At 39.8% G+C, this 19326-nt stretch overlaps 1 protein-coding gene across 1 annotated transcript; it reads left to right on the top strand.

The window, feature by feature from the left end:
- The first annotated feature begins 1415 nt into the window (after positions 1 to 1415).
- LOC119784400 lies at positions 1416 to 8214 on the top strand. Its single transcript, XM_038286433.1, has one exon. It carries the CDS (start codon positions 2362 to 2364, stop codon positions 8197 to 8199), a length of 5838 nt encoding a protein of 1945 aa, XP_038142361.1. The 5' UTR covers positions 1416 to 2361; the 3' UTR covers positions 8200 to 8214.
- Positions 8215 to 19326: the final 11112 nt, after the last annotated feature.

Genomic DNA, 19326 nt, shown 5'->3' with positions numbered 1-19326 from the left:
CATTTCTGATAGAAATCACCTTTTATCCTGCAATTATCTCAGCCTAATGCATAAAATCGATGACGACAGTTTATGAATATGACAGCACATCTGTGTGGCCTGTTATAATGGGGGTCAGCGTAAATCTCTGCTCATCGCCCATAAATTCACACTTTAGTCTACGAGTTACAATAGCAGAGAAAAACTGACCGAGAAGAAAATGAAAGACTTTTATAATAACCCTGAGGTCAGCATTTTTTGGCGTTTCAAAGCACAATTAATGGACTCATACAAATACACAGTCACTTTACAGGCAGACATATATGACATCATCTTAGTCTCATTGTTGGCGGCAGCTGGAGCCAAATTCATGACGTCTGTGAAACTATATATCACAGACTTCTGTGATGAATGTTTTTCAGGTCCATAACTTCTCTTTAATTTTGTCTATCTCCAGTAGTGCATGTTCATGTTTTCTTTAAACTATTAATATGTTGTATAAGGACAGATGCAACTGCAAAGACTTGATGAGAAACAGATGTTCTGTTAAACGCATATTTGCAACACCTGTGGGTCAATGGGCTTTTGTCAAAGTGACCTTTATGATTGAATAAAAAAATGTTTTTATTGGTTGTGAGGCAGTACATGTGTTTATATAACATTGTCAAGTGCTTGGAACAGAAGAGCAACCCAGAACATGCCTGCAGACAGAGCTGCAGTGCCCAGGTCCAGGTACTCATAGCTACTACCCCGCAACATCTCAATGCATCCCCTCTAAAACACATCTAAATCAAAAAAATGGTTTATGACACACCTTCCAAACACCAGACATCATTTAGATATTGGTTTTTAGGTTAAATCTGGTCGGTCCATCATAGTCTTGATTTAGTCCAGAAATAGTTGTTGAAAATTGGGCAGTCTTCAAAAAGTTCAGTCTAGGTAATTGGAGGTGAAGTTTTCTAGAAGACGTTTCGCCTCTCGTCTGAGAGGTTTCTTCATGTAACCCTCTTTGAAATGGTCACGGGTTGTGTTGTTTTGAATTCATGCATTTATTTTAAGTGTTCAACATTTAATGTGTTAAAGTTGTAATAAATAAGTTAAAACCGTTGTTTATGCAGAACAGTATATCTTAAAAATATGAATAAATCTAATGTTTGGTTAAAAAACGTTTGTTAGAAAGAATCTTCACATCTTGTTTTATTTTGAAATGTCTCGTGTTGCATAAAGGAAGTAGTGTAGAGCAGAAGGATTTTACTGGTTTCTCATTGGTCCATATACAGGAAGTGGGAGGTGCAACAGGGAGACAGGAAGTGGCAGGAGAGTGTTGTAGCTTGACCACGGAGAAAAAACGTGCCGAAGTTTGCTAAAAAACGGAGTTTTGTTGATGTTTGTGGACTTTCAACTCGACAGTCATTTTAAAATATCAGCTCTACATCGTTGTCTGCAACTACTAGTATTGTTTCAACCCGAAATTTGCTGTATAGTAGCTGTGAGTATTGTTCCAGTGCTCGCTAATGCATTAGCATTCACCAGCAAAGTGAATGCATTTTCAGTACTGGGAGCTAGCTCAGCTAACAGAGACTCTAGTAAAGTTTCCGGCGTGGAAGCTGGGAGAGTCAAGCACTGTGCAGAGAGGTGAGCAATACTGATTTCTATGGATCTGATTCGGAGGACTGCATCTTCACTGGACTTTTCTGCTGCATGCTGAGTTGCTGGGGACCGAGAGACTGGTGAAGAGTGATCAACATCCTGCATCCATCTTCCTTTATCAGCCGGGACCAAAGGACAGGTTCATTACCAGACGGATCCAAACTTTTGGGAGAGGTACCACACTCCAACTGTTCCACATCATATCAGGCCTGCAACGGGGGAATTTTGGTTTATTTTTAACTTTATGCCGGCTTAGATGTGAGTTAGGAAGTGTGGGCCCACATATTTTAATTAAGTTGGACAATTGAAACTGAAACTTTATTACAGAGAGAAATTTATTTTTATTTTATTTTTTGAAAACATCTCAATTGTTTGTTTGTTTGTTTTGCTCAATATAAGTTCAAAGTTCATAAAGTGTTGTGAGTTGTTTGGTTATTTCAAATCATTAGATAAGAAATAAGCAGATTTAAGACTGGATTATAACCCTGATTCTGATTTCCTTAGGTTGTGTTTAAAGTTGTTACTGTCCTCAGAGGTAAGTCAAACTCAAGTCAAAAAAGTAAATAGAGTTTAAGGGGTTTTTTACGAACTCAGGGGCCCTTACCTACTTCAATGGGGTATAGGTGGGCTACATAAATTGGAGGCACCGCTGGGATTATTTCTGTCTTGAGTTATAGATAGGCTAGTTAAAATATTTTTTTTACTGTGATTGTCAGGGCAAAAGCAAGAGAAATGCAGCAGGCTGGGATTTTTGTGAATAAACTGAAGAACTGGTGCAGAGGAGAAGGCTTGGATGAGAGCCATGCGTTATTGACAAAAGTTCCCCAAAATACAGAAATCGCACAAATAGAAGAGACATTGCAGACTTTGAAATGTCTTGGGCGTGTGCGTGTAAGGGGAAGAATGTTGGATGAATCTACAGATCAGATATTAGTGCTTTGTGAGTGCAGAGAAAGGCTCACTAATGCTGATCTGCCAAACGAGGTACTATCTTCAGATGAGTCTACAGCCTGGCCGATATTCATTATTTCAGAAACTTCCAGCGATGAGGGGGATTTTAGAAGTAAACTAAATGCTCTTTTGCACGCAGAAGGGAAGACTGTTGATGATGTGCAGGCTCTTCTAGCAGAACCAGAACCAGTTCCCTCATCCACCGAGTCTCTCATTCGTGCTGTAAGTGATCTACTGGATAAAGCAACCAAACCTGCAGAAAATGGAGGATATCGACGTCTGCGTGTCTTCTCAGGCATCACACCTACTCCTGTTGGTGAGGAACAATTTGATCACTGGTTAGAGCAGGCCTACATGATGGTGGAAGTGAGTGAATGTTCCTCAAAAGAAAAAAGACGGAGAATAATGGAGAGTTTAAAGGGTCCTGCTTTAGAAATTATAAAAGCTGTTCGTCTTTCTGATCCTGATGTCACCCCTGAAAAGTGCTTAGAAGCTCTTGATAGTGCATTTGGAATGGCAGAGTCAGGAGATGATTTATATTTTGCTTTCAGACTGTTGCAGCAGCAGTCTGGAGAAAAGTTGTCAGATTTCCTACGGAGAATGGAACGCTTGTTGTCAAAAGTAGTGCAAAGAGGTGGCCTTCCAGCCAAGAATATGGATAAAGCACGGCTCGAACAGCTGCTTAAAGGTGCAGTAGGTTCAGACTTGATGCTAATTCAGCTCAGATTGAGAGAGAGAAAAGACACTCCTCCAACGTTCCTTGAACTGCTTCGTGAAATCCGTGCTGAAGAAGAATATGAAGCATCTCGAGCTAAATTAAACCCATCAGTACGTGCAATCCACCCAAAGACTCAGGTGGACCCCAATCATTCAGAGATTCAGAATCTGAGGGATGAAATTAGAGGAGTGAAGTCAATGTTTGCTGCCTTTGCTTCACAACACCCTCAAAATGTCGCAGATAAACCTGAAAAATGTTCTAATGAGAGAGAAAGAGACAAAGAAACCAATATGGATTCTGAAGTTGAGGCTTTAAAGAAACAAGTGAAACAGTTGCAACAGAAAGTCAAGTCAAAAGTGTCTTACCAGGCCGAAACATCACCAACGGTAAGGACAGTAAATGCTCCAAACAGAAAATCCGATGCAGATGAGCGTTTTTGCTACCGCTGTGGAGAAAGTGGGCACATGGCAGGAAAGTGCAGAAATCCTGAAAATCAGAATAAGGTTATCCAGAAGCTTATACAAGCACTGAAAAAAGCTAAAACCGCCAGTCCACAGCCAACCACTGAAGAGACCACTGCAGAAACTGCCTGTAGCGTGAGAAGAAGTGAAGTAGCTAATGTAGTTCCTCATAGTGTACCAGACGGCTTAATCGGTCCGCCATCTATTGAACATGTGAAAGTAAATGGACATTTATGTGACGCACTGCTCGATAGTGGCTCCAGAGTTAGCATAATCTTTGAGTCCTGGTACAAGAGGTACCTGTCTGACACATCTATTAATCCAGTTGCAAATCTAGACATATGGGGTTTGAGTGATTCCAGCTACCCCTATCTTGGCTATGTGATTGTAGATATGGAGTTTCCCAAAAAAGTGACAGGAGCTCCAGCTCTTTTGTCTGTTCTAGCTCTGATCTGCCCTGACCCACCTGGTCCAGATCAGACCCCTGTCATAATTGGGACCAATGCCAAAGCCAATCTTCCAAAGCGTTTGTCTGAACTGTGTGATGAAACACCTGAGGGGTTTGGTCAGACTTTAGGAATACACAGCATTTTGCCTGGAAATGAAGGAAGGCATTTGGATCCAGAAGAGGAACATAATGGTGAAATTGGACCTGTAAAATGGGAGGGTCCTGGAAACTTGACACTATCTGCTGGAGGTAAATGTACAGCAACCTGCAAAGTGGATGTGGAGAACCCTCTTCCTACCGACATCTTGTTGGTGGAATCTTCAGTGGGAAATCCTCTTCCTGCCGGTGTTCTGTTGCAAGCCATGGTAATCCCAAGTAATGCTGTAAATGGTAACCAGCTGACTTTATTGTTCCAGAATGAATCCTTGAGAGACATCACAATACCCCCTGGCACCATTGTGGGTTGCCTGTATGTTGCTGATGTTGTCACCACGGCTTCCAAACAAAATGTAATAAATAAGGAGTTTGATGCTAGTCTAATTAGCTTTGGAGACTCACCTGTGCCAGAGCAGTGGAAGGAAAGACTTTGTCAAAAGCTTTCTGAAAGAGCAGCCGTCTTTTCTCTTGATGAGCTTGATGTGGGACTAGCTAAAGGGGTGGAGCACACAATTAGACTATCAGATTCACGCCCTTTTCGGGAACGATCCAGAAGGATTGCTCCTGCTGATATTAATGATGTACGCTGTCATATACAGAAACTGCTAGCTGCAGGCATCATTAAAGAGTCTAAAAGTCCATATGCATCTCCAATTGTAATTGTGAGAAAAAGAAATGGAGATGTGAGAATGTGTGTCGACTATCGAACACTCAATAGTCGAACCGTGCCCGATCAGTACACTACACCACGTATTGATGAGGCTCTTGACTGCCTCTCCGGTAGTCGGTGGTTTTCAGTTTTAGACCTGAGGAGTGGCTATTACCAGATAGCTATGAAAGAGGAGGACAAAGAAAAAACTGCTTTTATCTGTCCCTTGGGTTTTTATCAGTTTGAGCGGATGCCACAGGGCATCACAGGAGCCCCTGCTACTTTCCAGCGTTTAATGGAAAAAGCAGTGGGTGACATGAATCTGCTCCAAGTACTGGTTTATCTGGATGACCTGATTGTGTTTGGGCGCACTCTTGAAGAACATGAGGAAAGACTCTTAAAGGTTCTTGACAGACTCCAAGAGGTGGGGCTCAAAATTTCCTTAGATAAATGCCAATTCTGTCAGACAAAGGTTAAGTATGTGGGACATATTGTATCAGTAAAGGGTGTTGCAGCTGATCCAGACAAAATAGAAGCTGTCACCAAATGGCCTACTCCTACTAATTTGAAGACCCTGCGGTCATTTTTAGGATTTTGCGGATATTACAGACGGTTTATCCACAATTATTCCTCCATTGTTCGGCCTTTAACAGATCTAACTAAAGGTTATGGCCCCACACAGCGTGGGAGGAAACCGAAAAACGGTGAGAATAGAGTCTACTTGGATGAAAGGGAATCGTTTGGAGAAAGGTGGGATCAGACATGCACTGATTCGTTTGAGAAAATCAAACACTGCCTCACAAGCGCCCCAGTTCTAGCATTTGCCGATCCAAGCAAACCATACATATTGCATGTAGATGCTAGTTTAAATGGACTAGGTGCTGTTCTATATCAGGAGTATCCAGAGGGACTGAGGCCAGTTGCATTTGCCAGTCGCAAACTTAGCTCTTCTGAAAGAAACTATCCCATTCATCAGTTGGAGTTTCTGTCACTGAAGTGGGCAGTTGTGGAAAAATTCCACGATTATCTCTATGGAGCTCGCTTCACTGTTCGGACTGACAACAATCCCCTAACTTATGTCCTCACAACAGCAAAGCTCAATGCTACAGGTCATCGTTGGCTGTCAGACTTATCAGCTTATGATTTTGACATCATATACAGACCTGGAAAAGCCAACATTGATGCTGACCTGTTGTCACGCATGGAAACAAGAGGGAAAGGGGATGAGTGGCAAAGTATCTCTCAAGATGGAGTGAAGTCCATATGTCAGAGGGTTGGAACCCTGGATGACTGTACAGATTCTCCTAAATATGCAGAACAGCTTGGAGCTCCTCCCGAGTGCATACCTGATGCATATGCTTTTCCTACCCGTCTGCAGCTCAACTCACTGGTACACCTGTCCAGAGAGGAGTTAATGACTGCGCAAAGTAAAGATTCCCTCATAGGACCAACCATCCAAGCACTAAATTGTGGAAAATGGCCAGATGACATCAAATCTAATTCAGACATGATGGTTATGAGAAGAGAGGTTGGAAAATTGGTCATGGAAAATGGACTGTTACACAGAGTGAGTGAAAGTCAGTCAGCAGGGAAAACCCACCAACTTGTCCTGCCTGCTGAATTTAGGACTATTGTGTTGAAATCCCTCCATGATGATTTAGGTCATCTTGGCATAGAGAGAACCATTGATATGCTCAGAAACAGGTTCTTCTGGCCAAGAATGGCTACTGATGCTGAACAGTACATCAAAAACTGTGGAGAGTGTGTGTTACGAAAATCCCCATGTCCAAGGGTAGCCCCTTTACACCAGATTGTTAGTACTGGGCCTATGGACCTGGTTTGTATAGATTTTCTCTCCATGGAACCTGACTCAAAAGGCATAAGTAATGTGTTAGTAATAACCGACCATTTCACCAGATATGCTCAAGCATTTCCTACTAAGAATCAGAAAGCCCTTACGGTTGCTAAGGTTTTAGTAGAGAAATATTTTGTGCATTATGGACTTCCAAATCGTATCCACTCAGATCAGGGAAGAGACTTTGAGTCTAGACTCATTAGAGAACTGTTGACTCTACTAGGCATAAAAAAGTCTCGCACAACACCATATCACCCACAGGGCGATCCTCAGCCCGAGAGGTTCAACAGGACTTTATTGTCAATGCTTGGAACTTTGAATAAAGAAAAGAAAAGACAATGGAGCCAGCATGTTGTTCCCCTTGTACATGCTTACAATAGCACCAAGTGTGACGCAACAGGATTTTCTCCCTACTTCCTTATGTTTGGCAGGGAGGCCAAACTTCCAGTGGATCAGTGTTTTGGAGCACATTTAGACGAAGATGGAGACCAACAGCACTCGTCTTATGTTGCAAAATTGAAAGATGACCTGCAAAAAGCTTATAAAATGGCCCAAGAAGCAGCAAACAAAGTGCATCTACGTAACAAGAAAGCCTATGATAAAAGGATTGGATTTCACAATCTGGAACCTGGTGACAGGGTTTTGCTGAAAAATCTTGGACTGAGAGGTAAACAGAAACTTCAGAATCGTTGGTGTGATGTTCCCTATGTTGTTGTGGGAAAGATGCCAAATCTGCCTGTCTATAAGGTAAAACCACAGAATGGAAGAGGGAAGTTCAAAACATTGCACAGGGATAATCTTCTGCCGATTGGAGAATATGTGCGGATCCCAGTAAGTGATAAACCTCTGGAAGTGCACACCAGGTCTGCAGCAAGCCCCAAAACGAGGTCTAAACGAGCAACCACCGAGCATTCCAAGCAGGTGGCGTATGAAATGTCAACTGAATCATCTGACTTTGAGTGGGAATTTCCACAAAGACCATACAGAACTTATCTGGAGAGAATGCTCCAAAGAGACAGCAAAAATGGTCATGAACATGAAAAGACTTCTCTCAATGTTGCAATGGAGGACCTATCAGAGAGAGCAAGCCCTATTCCGGATGAGCAAGACTCTGATACAGGACCACAAACAGAATCTGAACCCGATAGTGTCTCTAGTGAAGATGATATGCAATGTGCTAGCAACTCTAAGAGGACCCATGGTCTAACACGTTCAAGACCAAAACGTACGTTAAAACCAGTAGTGAGACTTACGTATGATGAACTTGGCAAAGTAAGTGAACAACCGCTTACGATTGTTCACAGGGGTGTTGTCATAAAAATACAGAGCTAATGTACTTGCTAAAAGCTTCCCATAACCTTTCTAGAGTTACCTACATGTTTGTGAAGTCTGTTGAGGACACCAGCCATTAAGAGGGGGGAGGGTGTAACCCTCTTTGAAATGGTCACGGGTTGTGTTGTTTTGAATTCATGCATTTATTTTAAGTGTTCAACATTTAATGTGTTAAAGTTGTAATAAATAAGTTAAAACCGTTGTTTATGCAGAACAGTATATCTTAAAAATATGAATAAATCTAATGTTTGGTTAAAAAACGTTTGTTAGAAAGAATCTTCACATCTTGTTTTATTTTGAAATGTCTCGTGTTGCATAAAGGAAGTAGTGTAGAGCAGAAGGATTTTACTGGTTTCTCATTGGTCCATATACAGGAAGTGGGAGGTGCAACAGGGAGACAGGAAGTGGCAGGAGAGTGTTGTAGCTTGACCACGGAGAAAAAACGTGCCGAAGTTTGCTAAAAAACGGAGTTTTGTTGATGTTTGTGGACTTTCAACTCGACAGTCATTTTAAAATATCAGCTCTACATCGTTGTCTGCAACTACTAGTATTGTTTCAACCCGAAATTTGCTGTATAGTAGCTGTGAGTATTGTTCCAGTGCTCGCTAATGCATTAGCATTCACCAGCAAAGTGAATGCATTTTCAGTACTGGGAGCTAGCTCAGCTAACAGAGACTCTAGTAAAGTTTCCGGCGTGGAAGCTGGGAGAGTCAAGCACTGTGCAGAGAGGTGAGCAATACTGATTTCTATGGATCTGATTCGGAGGACTGCATCTTCACTGGACTTTTCTGCTGCATGCTGAGTTGCTGGGGACCGAGAGACTGGTGAAGAGTGATCAACATCCTGCATCCATCTTCCTTTATCAGCCGGGACCAAAGGACAGGTTCATTACCAGACGGATCCAAACTTTTGGGAGAGGTACCACACTCCAACTGTTCCACATCATATCAGGCCTGCAACGGGGGAATTTTGGTTTATTTTTAACTTTATGCCGGCTTAGATGTGAGTTAGGAAGTGTGGGCCCACATATTTTAATTAAGTTGGACAATTGAAACTGAAACTTTATTACAGAGAGAAATTTATTTTTATTTTATTTTTTGAAAACATCTCAATTGTTTGTTTGTTTGTTTTGCTCAATATAAGTTCAAAGTTCATAAAGTGTTGTGAGTTGTTTGGTTATTTCAAATCATTAGATAAGAAATAAGCAGATTTAAGACTGGATTATAACCCTGATTCTGATTTCCTTAGGTTGTGTTTAAAGTTGTTACTGTCCTCAGAGGTAAGTCAAACTCAAGTCAAAAAAGTAAATAGAGTTTAAGGGGTTTTTTACGAACTCAGGGGCCCTTACCTACTTCAATGGGGTATAGGTGGGCTACATTCAGTTCTAAGTAGTGCTGGTGAGCACTGAGATTAATTTACTGTAAGTCTAATAAAGAATTAGGGGGCGCAAAAGGTGACCTTATTCCCTCCCATTAGATTGGATAAGGAGGAAACATGGGGGCTGTCAACGCCCCTCTTTGGCCAATGCAGTGGGAACAAACAAAGCCATCTTTGCAGTTCAGTCTAGCACTTTTTTAATCTTGACTATGACCTAAATGACTGAGAATCTTCATATATATAAAACAAGTGTGCTGTGTTTGGTCAGTCTGTGTCATACTTCGGGCTCTGGGTGCAGGCCAGGTTTTCTCTCATTCTCTCCCCAGCAGGGATGGACGGGCAGGTGCACTACATCTGAGCTGATTACCACCATTCTTAAGGAGCTGGAACCAGAAGGAGGTCATCAGTTCATTAACGCCTCTGCCTTGGTACAGACCAAACCTAACCTTGTTCCTGTGACTCGAAACCTTTGCCTAAACTCTGCCCTTGCCCCTTTCTTGCAGAACCTCTGACTCTGACCCTGAGACCCAACCTGGAACCACAGACCTTGGATCCCGGTCTGAATGCAACCTGGAACCCGAGAGGGATCTCGAACTCATCTACCGTTCAGCCCTCCTACCTGTGCTCACCTGCCTGTCCACCCTCCCCAAAATCGGACCCCCTGCCTCTCCATTGAGTAAACAGCCCAGAACTATCTGCCAGCAACTATTTCCATTCATTCACCAGTAAGAACAACCTACAACCCGCCTCTGTAGTTGCTCTTGTTCATACAGTAGTCACCCTCAATTATGACAGTCTGATTTTGTCCCACTTTATTCCAATAATAGATTTGAATCTGAAAATTATTGCTTTTCATCTTTCACTTTTCTACCAAATGTAGACATCATTTGGACGTAATTCATGTCATTTTTCAATGTCTTTTCAACCAATTTTTGCTCGGCACCATCTGCAGAGCTGCATGATCTGCTGATTTGTTTTCATTTCACCATTTAATTCAGGTGTGTTCAAGAATGCATCTAACAGCTGCAGGGTAGTAGCTCTCTAGGACTAAAGTGCGCACCCCTGGTTTGGATTAAGCTCCACCTATGGAGCTAGTTTACCATCACCTTTTCTAAGAGAAAGTGTAAATGAATCAGTGCTTCAATGTCCCTTTCATGTGATTTGGTTCTGAATTCTTGAATCCATTGTCAGTATTATCAGACAGCCACTCACCCTGAGCCTGGTTCTGCTGGAGGTTTCCTTCTGTTAAAAGGGAGTATTTCTGTCCTCTATTGCTGCATGCTAAGTCTGAGGGATTGCTGCAGAGTCAACAACACAATACATACAAATATCTACTGTCAGTGCATATTCATCCAGGTGGAGTGAATCCTGCAAAGTCAACAACTCTATGCAATCACCTGAGCTTCCTTAGATACATACAATAAAAAAAAAAATCTGTCTGATTTAATTAAATTATGTCTCTATAAAGGCCTTGAAATAACATGTGTTATGAATTGGTGCTATAAAAATAAAATAAATTGAGAAAATACTTGTGTTTAAATGCACTAATAAATTTTTTTACCTAAACAGAATTAGTAGCTGTGTTTCCATTCAGCTGAAATTCGAATTTTAAGCAGTCTTTAAAAAGTAAACAAAAGGAAATGTGATTTGCAGTGATTCCATTTGACTTGAAGCGAATTAACCAAGCACCGCAAAGCATAGGGTCATCCTACCTTATCATTTACATTATGTGGTCATGCACTGCTGTAATAAAGAGGAGCATTCTAGCACTGACCACAGATCAGTAATGGAGGAAAGTGTTGCAATAGGAGAAGTTGTTCTTCTCAGATAAACATGTCAATTAAGAACGCTGATGTTGCTTCCAGGCTTGTTTACATGCATAATAGGAACATCCAGGAAGACGCTGACATCAAAAACAATCAGTTATATGAGGTGAAAGTTTATTACATCAGAGCTGATTTAAAAAAAAAAAGTACTTTTATCTGCACTGTACCATGATTGATGTGAGTGTGAAGTAAGATTTCAATTATATGGAATACTTGCGGCATCCACACTGCAGCTACATGGTAGTCAGTGTGCTCAAGGTGCACATAAAAAGTCATAAGTCATTAAAAAACTAAATATGTTTGTGAAAAAAGAGACAAATGTTATTAGTCTCATATAAGCGTGTTGCTGTTTTGTCAAAAATGTAACAAATTTTGCACTTCTTAGCAATTATCATAATCAAGTTGGCCACCTACTGTAAAACTTAATTACTGAGAGAAATAAGCCATTGGTTAGGCATAAAATGGAAGCTACAATGGCCAAGCATTTCTTAAGCGCAATATTTTATTTTACCTTTTTCAAATGCAGTCATATATATATATATATATATATATATATACACACATCCTTTTGTCCTGTTTTCTTTTGTTGCTTTTCCTCTAAACAGATGTTGAGCCCATTAAGTCCTCTATTTCACTACAGTTGCTGTTGATTATATGTAAAAAGAAATGTTCCCCTAGCTTTGAAAAAAGCAATTCAACATTAACAACACATTTAAACGCAGACCCCCCAACCCCACCACTATAAAAATCACTATAAAAGTGTTATTCTTCTAGATTAGGTCATCAAAAGCAGATGCTCCCATTGACCTCTATTGAGCACTAAATTGCACAAAAAGCTCATTCCCTGTCTGTTGGACTTATGAACTATGCGATCAATTGTTCTCATAAATATCCCATGCTGAATAATAAGAGCAGATTCTGACCTGAACCATACCCTTAGCCTGTATATTATCCGACTGCATTTATCTTGAGGGATAAATGCAGTCGGATTGGGTCATTAAAACTCTGCGGCGCCTGATGTGGCGTCATCTCTTGGAAACTCAGAGTGTACTAAAAAAGTCAGGGATGAGCATTCTTGTTTATGGCTTACATATTTGAATAACACATGAAAAAATTTTACCTACAGGATTATCGCTGCTTTTCACATAAACATAAATGTCTGCAAAATATTGCTTATTTCTCCTCTCCAAGATTTCTTCTGTTTGTTTCAGCCTTACAGGAGGCTCTCTTTTTTAATAAATGGTCCAATTCGCGGTCTACTTAATCAGAATTAATTTATGACTTTGACTGGATCAAGTCAAAAACATTATTTAAGTTATTTTTTTATTTTTTTAAACTTTGTTTGTTTTTATTTATTTATTTATTTTTATGGTTAATGGGTATTTCTAGTAGAGCTAGTTTTGAAAGTCCTGAATCAACTAAGCATTCTCAGATGAACAAAGCATTCTCATATGCCTAAAACTGTGCGGTATTCTTTCTCATCAAATTATGTTAGTTTTATATGATATATATATATATATATATATACACTATATTGCCAAAAGTATTTGCTCACCTGCCTTGACTCACATATGAGCTTAAGTGACATCCCGTTCCTAATCCATAGGGTTCAATATGACGTCGGTCCACCCTTTGCAGCTAGAACAGCTTCAACTCTTCTGGGAAGGCTGTCCACAAGGTTTAGGAGTGTGTTTATGGGAATTTTTGACCATTCTTCCAGAAGCGCATTTGTGAGGTCGCACACTGATGTTGGACGAGAAGGCCTGGCTCTCAGTCTCCGCTCTAATTCATCCCAAAGGTGTTCTATCGGGTTGAGGTCAGGACTCTGTGCAGGCCAGTCAAGTTCATCCACACCAGACTCTGTCATCCATGTCTTTATGGACCTTGCTTTGTGCACTGGTGCACAGTCATGTTGGAAGAGGAAGGGGCCAGCTCCAAACTGTTCCCACAAAGTTGGGAGCATGGAATTGTCCAAAATGTCTTGGTATGCTGAAGCATTCAGAGTTCCTTTCACTGGAACTAAGGGGCCAAGCCCAGCTCCTGAAAAACAACCCCACACCATAATCCCCCCTCCACCAAACTTTACACTTGGCACAATGCAGTCAGACAAGTACCGTTCTCCTGGCAACCGCCAAACCCAGACCCGTCCATCAGATTGCCAGATGGAGAAGCGCGATTCGTCACTCCAGAGAACGCGTCTCCACTGCTCTAGAGTCCAGTGGCGGCGTGCTTTACACCACCGCATCCGACGCTTTGCATTGCACTTGGTGATGTATGGCTTGGATGCAGCTGCTCGACCATGGAAACCCATTCCATGAAGCTCTCTGCGCACTGTTCTTGAGCTAATCTGAAGGCCACATGAAGTTTGGAGGTCTGTAGTGATTGACTCTGCAAAAAGTTGGCGACCTCTTCGCACTATGCGCGTCAGCATCCGCTGACCCCGCTCCGTCAGTTTACGTGGCCTACCACTTCGTGGCTGAGTTGCTGTCGTTCCCAAACACTTCCATTTTCTTATAATACAGCTGACAGTTGACTGTGGAATATTTAGGAGCGAGGAAATTTCACGACTGGATTTGTTGCACAGGTGGCATCCTATCACAGTTCCACGCTGGAATTCACTGAGCTCCTGAGAGCGACCCATTCTTTCACAAATGTTTGTAAAAACAGTCTGCATGCCTAGGTGCTTGAATTTATACACCTGTGGCCATGGAAGTGATTGGAACACCTGATTCCAATAATTTGGATGGGTGAGCAAATACTTTTGGCAATATAGTGTATATATATATATATATATATATATATATATATATATATATATATATATATATATATATATATATATATAAAAGAACTTCACTGTTGTTTTTGACAGCCATCTTAGATTTAGTCTTGGTCTTAATCTTCAGGACACAAACTATTATTAGTTTTAGCCACATTTAAGTCATTACGATATCTGATAGTTTGTCGGTTTTAGTCTACTTTTAGTCATTTTTATGTTACATAAAAAAGATAACCTTTAAAACTTCAAATAACAACCAGATTCTTTACCAGACTGACATCTCAAGCCTAGACACTACAGTTGCTGGTGATGAAAAGCTGCCATGCAGTTCATCACTGCTGCTGGGCAGAAAACTTTGATTTATAGAATTCAGATAAACTTTTTTAAGAATTAATGCCCTACTTTATACAAAAGTGTCTCACAAAAGTTGTTAAAATAGCATATGTAGTTCAACACATCATATTGGTTAATATAGCAGACAGACAAGCTAACCTGCCCCAACTTCCTCACCACCTTAGCCCTATCTAGACCCACAGATAGTTGGTGATTGTCCCTCTTGCATTGTAGCGTGGAATAACAGCGCAGACCACGCTTAAAAATTGGGCATAAATCAAAGATATCGGCGACAAGCTCACTGCGACACACTGCTGCGGGAGGATAACCAGCCCTTAACTGTCCCTTGGCGGACTTTTTAACCAGTCTCTCTTTGGTGTTGTTAAATTATGAGCTCTGAATTTAACCAAGGAGAGTGAGGCCTGCAAAGCTTCTTATGTAGTTTTTAAATAGTTTTTTTATGATCTCTTGGATAAGTCATTGATGCACTTTTGTGGTGGGCCAGCCACTCCAAACATAGAACAGTTACCCACTGTTAGATGTTTTCTAGCTCTCCTGCTGGTTCTCTAAAAGCCTTAAAAACACTTTTGCAAGTTTTTTTTACTGCTAGATGTAAATTATTTTGGACTTGTTGTTACATTTTTTATTACTCTGGGGCACGATGTGTTGCTTTTTTAAATCCTTCCGCCTACTTCGTGTTGAAAAATTGGTTCTATTTTGGTGATCTCTTCATTTTACAGATTTGGGAGAAGTAAAGCTCTTGAAATGTTTGGTAAACATAGATAAAAAAAACTGTCAAATCAAAATAAACTTTATCGCAGAGGCAATTATTGTTTTAAATTGCTTCAGGTTAGTTTGGATACATTTTCATTTATCAATATTAGTCATCCTTTGAAACAAAAGTTATGATATCAATATTTGTGCAAGTAAAAACAGAGGAAATATGTAAATGTGAACATCACATATGGATTCCCAGAAGGACTGAAATGCAGACTGACTAATTGTTTTAATGTAAAAAAAATAGTGTCTTGATGATAAAATAAAGAAAATTACATATGAACAGGCTATATACCCGAGCAGACATAATTGAAGAAAAGCAGAGAACACTGAAATCAGTTGAGTCTATCCAAGCACTGCAAAACAGGTGAGGAGAAAGTGAGACACATGGAGCAGAGGGTAACCAAAAATAAAAATTTTGGTACATTCAAAGGAAATAGAAAAAAAAAAAAGAGTTTCTAAACTTTATTGCCAAAAGCATTTGCTCACCTGCCTTGACTCACATATGAGCTAAAGTGACATCCCATTCTTAGTCCATCGGGGTTCGATAAGATATCTCCATCAGGTTTCTAAAACAAAACAGTTGAAATTATTAGAAAACTTAATGACAGTACAGTATGATTATTGTGGCATGTCTTAATATCGACATATTTTAATGAAATCTAATGCACATGAACCAGAGAGGATATGGTTTAGAGAAGCACTGAATGGATTACCTATTAACCTAATGATTAAATTCAATTAAAGCAAAAGTTAATTAGAAAAAGTGAAGCACATATTTTTTTAATTTCCTGTTCAACTGGCCCGTGCCTTCAAAGACTTGGCAACCCTAGGTGAGAACAAAAACATAAATCATGAATGTTAATTTTCACAACTACATACAACCACAATTTTATTTTAATCTAGTCCGCAATTGAAAACCAATCAGACTAACGATGCATTTGCCAGCTCACTTACCAAATGTTTTCGAGCTTCAGAGGAGCTGCTCCATATCTTACCTTTGACCTCTCCTTTTAGCAAACGTTCGAACAACACTTTTATCAGCTTTCACACCACAGCAGCTGTTAAGTTTGACAACAACAGAGTTCGTGCCTGTGTGTATGCAGGTGTGTGTGTGTTAATACAGAACTAGAATAATGTGTTTTACAGCCTGGGGAGGTACCGTCCTCCACGCTGGTGTTGTTAGTGAACCACATTCTTCTCTCGTCTCATAATCATCCGCAGACCCACAGTTCGGCTGCAGAAACATGACGCTTTCATCACCGAACGAGAAATCCCACTGATATATTTTCCTCATTACTTTAAAATCTTTTTCTGATTAGCATATTTTCCATTTTCAAACTGGGTTTTTAGCTCGAGGTTGGTACACATGATAGTAGTAAAACTTTCAAAAGCTTATCATACTTTGAACTGCATTGCTTTCACATGTGCAAGTATTCTAATAAAGTAATTCTGTTTTTAATTTAAAGAAAGCTTTCATTTCATTTCCATAATATTTTGTACAATATCTCTACAGCTAGGTAAAATAGATATCAGGAATATTGACAAAAGCAAAAAAAGTGGAAGAAATCAAGTCTAGTCTGCATTGATTGAAGATGGCTTCATGTTATTGGAAAAAATAGTTTAAATCAATTATTTAAGCTTTTAACAATCGTTTCAGCCAAGTTAAGTCTTAAACAACAGCAGAACCTGCTAGACTTAACCCTGAGGGAAATATCAGTCTTACAAAACCAAAGTCCATCAAGCCAAATGTTTCTGGAATAGTTTGATTATTAAAAAACACATATCAATTTAGAAAACTTTTCATCAGGAAAGTTCAACCAGATCAACCATAAGTAGGCAATTCTCTAAAAATGTAGTTATTAAGAAAGGGAAACTTAGTGTCTCCAAAAACAGTGCATCTAGTACATGCCTGTACTAAAATGCTACGTTTTTAAAACATGGAGTATGTGGTAAATCTTTTCCTAACTTTAATTACCTTGAATTTGACATGTATCTTCTACCTATCAACTAACAAACAAACAAATCTACCAAACAAAGAGATATAAAACTAATCAAAAAGCTAAAAAGAAAAATATTTGCTTCGGTACACAGACCTTACTCAAGAGAACCACAACATTTTTTCACTGATTTTACTGTGGCCTATGTTAATATCTGTGCTAAGATAAAACATGAAAAAGAGAATTTGAGAGTGATCATCGTCAAACAGCAAATTCTGCACACATGTGGAATACATTCACAATTTCCATTTAGATATAACAATTATTAATAAATTAGTTTGACTGCAAATGAAACAAGTTTCAGGTAAAAACTCTTAACTAAGCTAGTGAAACTCAATTAATTATGGCGAGAGCACAGAAGGAAAAGGCCCAAATGAAAGTGGTTGAAAACAATTACCATTAAAATAATGCAATGATGCCCCAGTTTGGTACAGATTTTATCTTTGAAAAGAAAACATTTATTCATCCCATTAGCTATCGTTTTCTGCGCATGCACAGTTTCAGTCGCATATCTGTGGTGAGCTACGGTTTCAGAGAGTCGTGGAAGCTCACCTTTCTAAACACGGTTCTTTGAAAATGGCCGAGGGTCGTAAGAGAAAAATTGTCTACAAAGTGTATGAGAAGAAAAGAATGGCCTCAGACGAGGCAGGTATGTCCCGGAATGCTTTGCGCAGAGACCTCTCCTCCCAAAGCAATTCAATTCAGTTCATTTATATAGCGCCAAATTCACAACACATGTCATCTCAAGGCACTTTACAGTTCAACCAGATCATACAGTCAAATTGATACAAAGTTTTCTATCTAAGGAAAACCAGTTGATAGCATTGACTTATTGACTCAAATACAATCCCTCACACTAAGCATGCTTGTAGGGACAGTGGAGAGGGAAAACTCCCTTTTAACAGGAAGAAACCTCCAGCAGAACCAGGCTGGAGGTTCCCAAGCACTGTGGGATTTGCTGTCACAGCAGCTCGCTGACGCCATAGGCTGTTGCTACTTGACAGTGGCAACTAATAACAAAGAAGGCCCAGGCCCTGTGCAATGGGGAAGGAGTTATGTGACCGATGGGGCATTAAGCACTGATCATCTGTCCGAACGGTCAGTTAACTGAGTTTGCTATGAAGTCTACTATATATTCCCCGCTGTATGTGGACACAGTAAGCTTGTATGAGCTATGAGAACAGCACATTTTAAACATGGCATGCACGAGGAAAAATAAGTTTGTGCACGCTCTTGGCCGTGCATTTTTTTTTTAAGTGGAGAAGGTGGGTCTTTTAAAAAAATGACCTTTAAATTAGCTTTAAAACAAATTTAGAGCATTTGAGATCTGTTTAAACCGATTTACAATGCAAATAAGAGATGTAAGAAATTGATTTTGTCAAAATAATATTCTAAATAAGAAAAAAAAACTATAACTTAGATAATTGATCAGTAGAATTGGGCCTATTTTTTTGTGTTTAGTCCTCTTTCTCTCCTAGACATAGCAATGTGCTCAGCTTTTACTCTGACTGTGTTTGCTTTCTTTTATTTCTTTGACATGAAAACTGGCTCACAGCTTATCTGCTTCACTGTTTCTTTCCCAGATATAGAATTTTATGAGCTAGATAATTTTCCTTTTCGAACATAGAAAGTATGTATAGTTCAGTGCTTCTATGATAATTTTGTAGCTCTCCTTCTGTCTCCTTAAACCCTAGTCGGCCTTTGCAGATGCCGCTGACGCTGAGCCTGATTCTGCTGGAGGTTTATTCCTGTTAAAAGGGAGTTTTTCTTCTCCACTGTAGCTGCATGCAGCCTTGGTGTAAGAGACTGTACCGAGACCTTTACTGGTAAATAACTAGTTAATAAGCTGGTAGGTTGTTGACCTTCACAACTTTATGAAGGTACCATTAATCACCATTAATAGTACTATTAATTCTCTGGTATCAGAAAACAGAACTAGTCAATGAAGGAACAGTATTATAGACAAAGGAGCTAATGCCTAACAGAATTTAGGGAACTTGTTTTAAAGGATAATTCAGTAACAGATACTTTAATT

This window comes from Cyprinodon tularosa, unplaced genomic scaffold, assembly GCF_016077235.1.
Source record: "Cyprinodon tularosa strain WSP-4 unplaced genomic scaffold, ASM1607723v1 ctg225, whole genome shotgun sequence".
In the NCBI taxonomy this organism is placed as follows: Eukaryota; Metazoa; Chordata; class Actinopteri; order Cyprinodontiformes; family Cyprinodontidae; genus Cyprinodon; species Cyprinodon tularosa.
This window is presented reverse-complemented; position numbering and strand designations above follow the sequence as displayed.

Bases quoted from the DNA above. Each gene is read 5' to 3' on its own strand.
- LOC119784400 (XM_038286433.1), top strand. From the start codon at position 2,362: ATGCAGCAGGCTGGGATTTTTGTGAATAAACTGAAGAACTGGTGCAGA.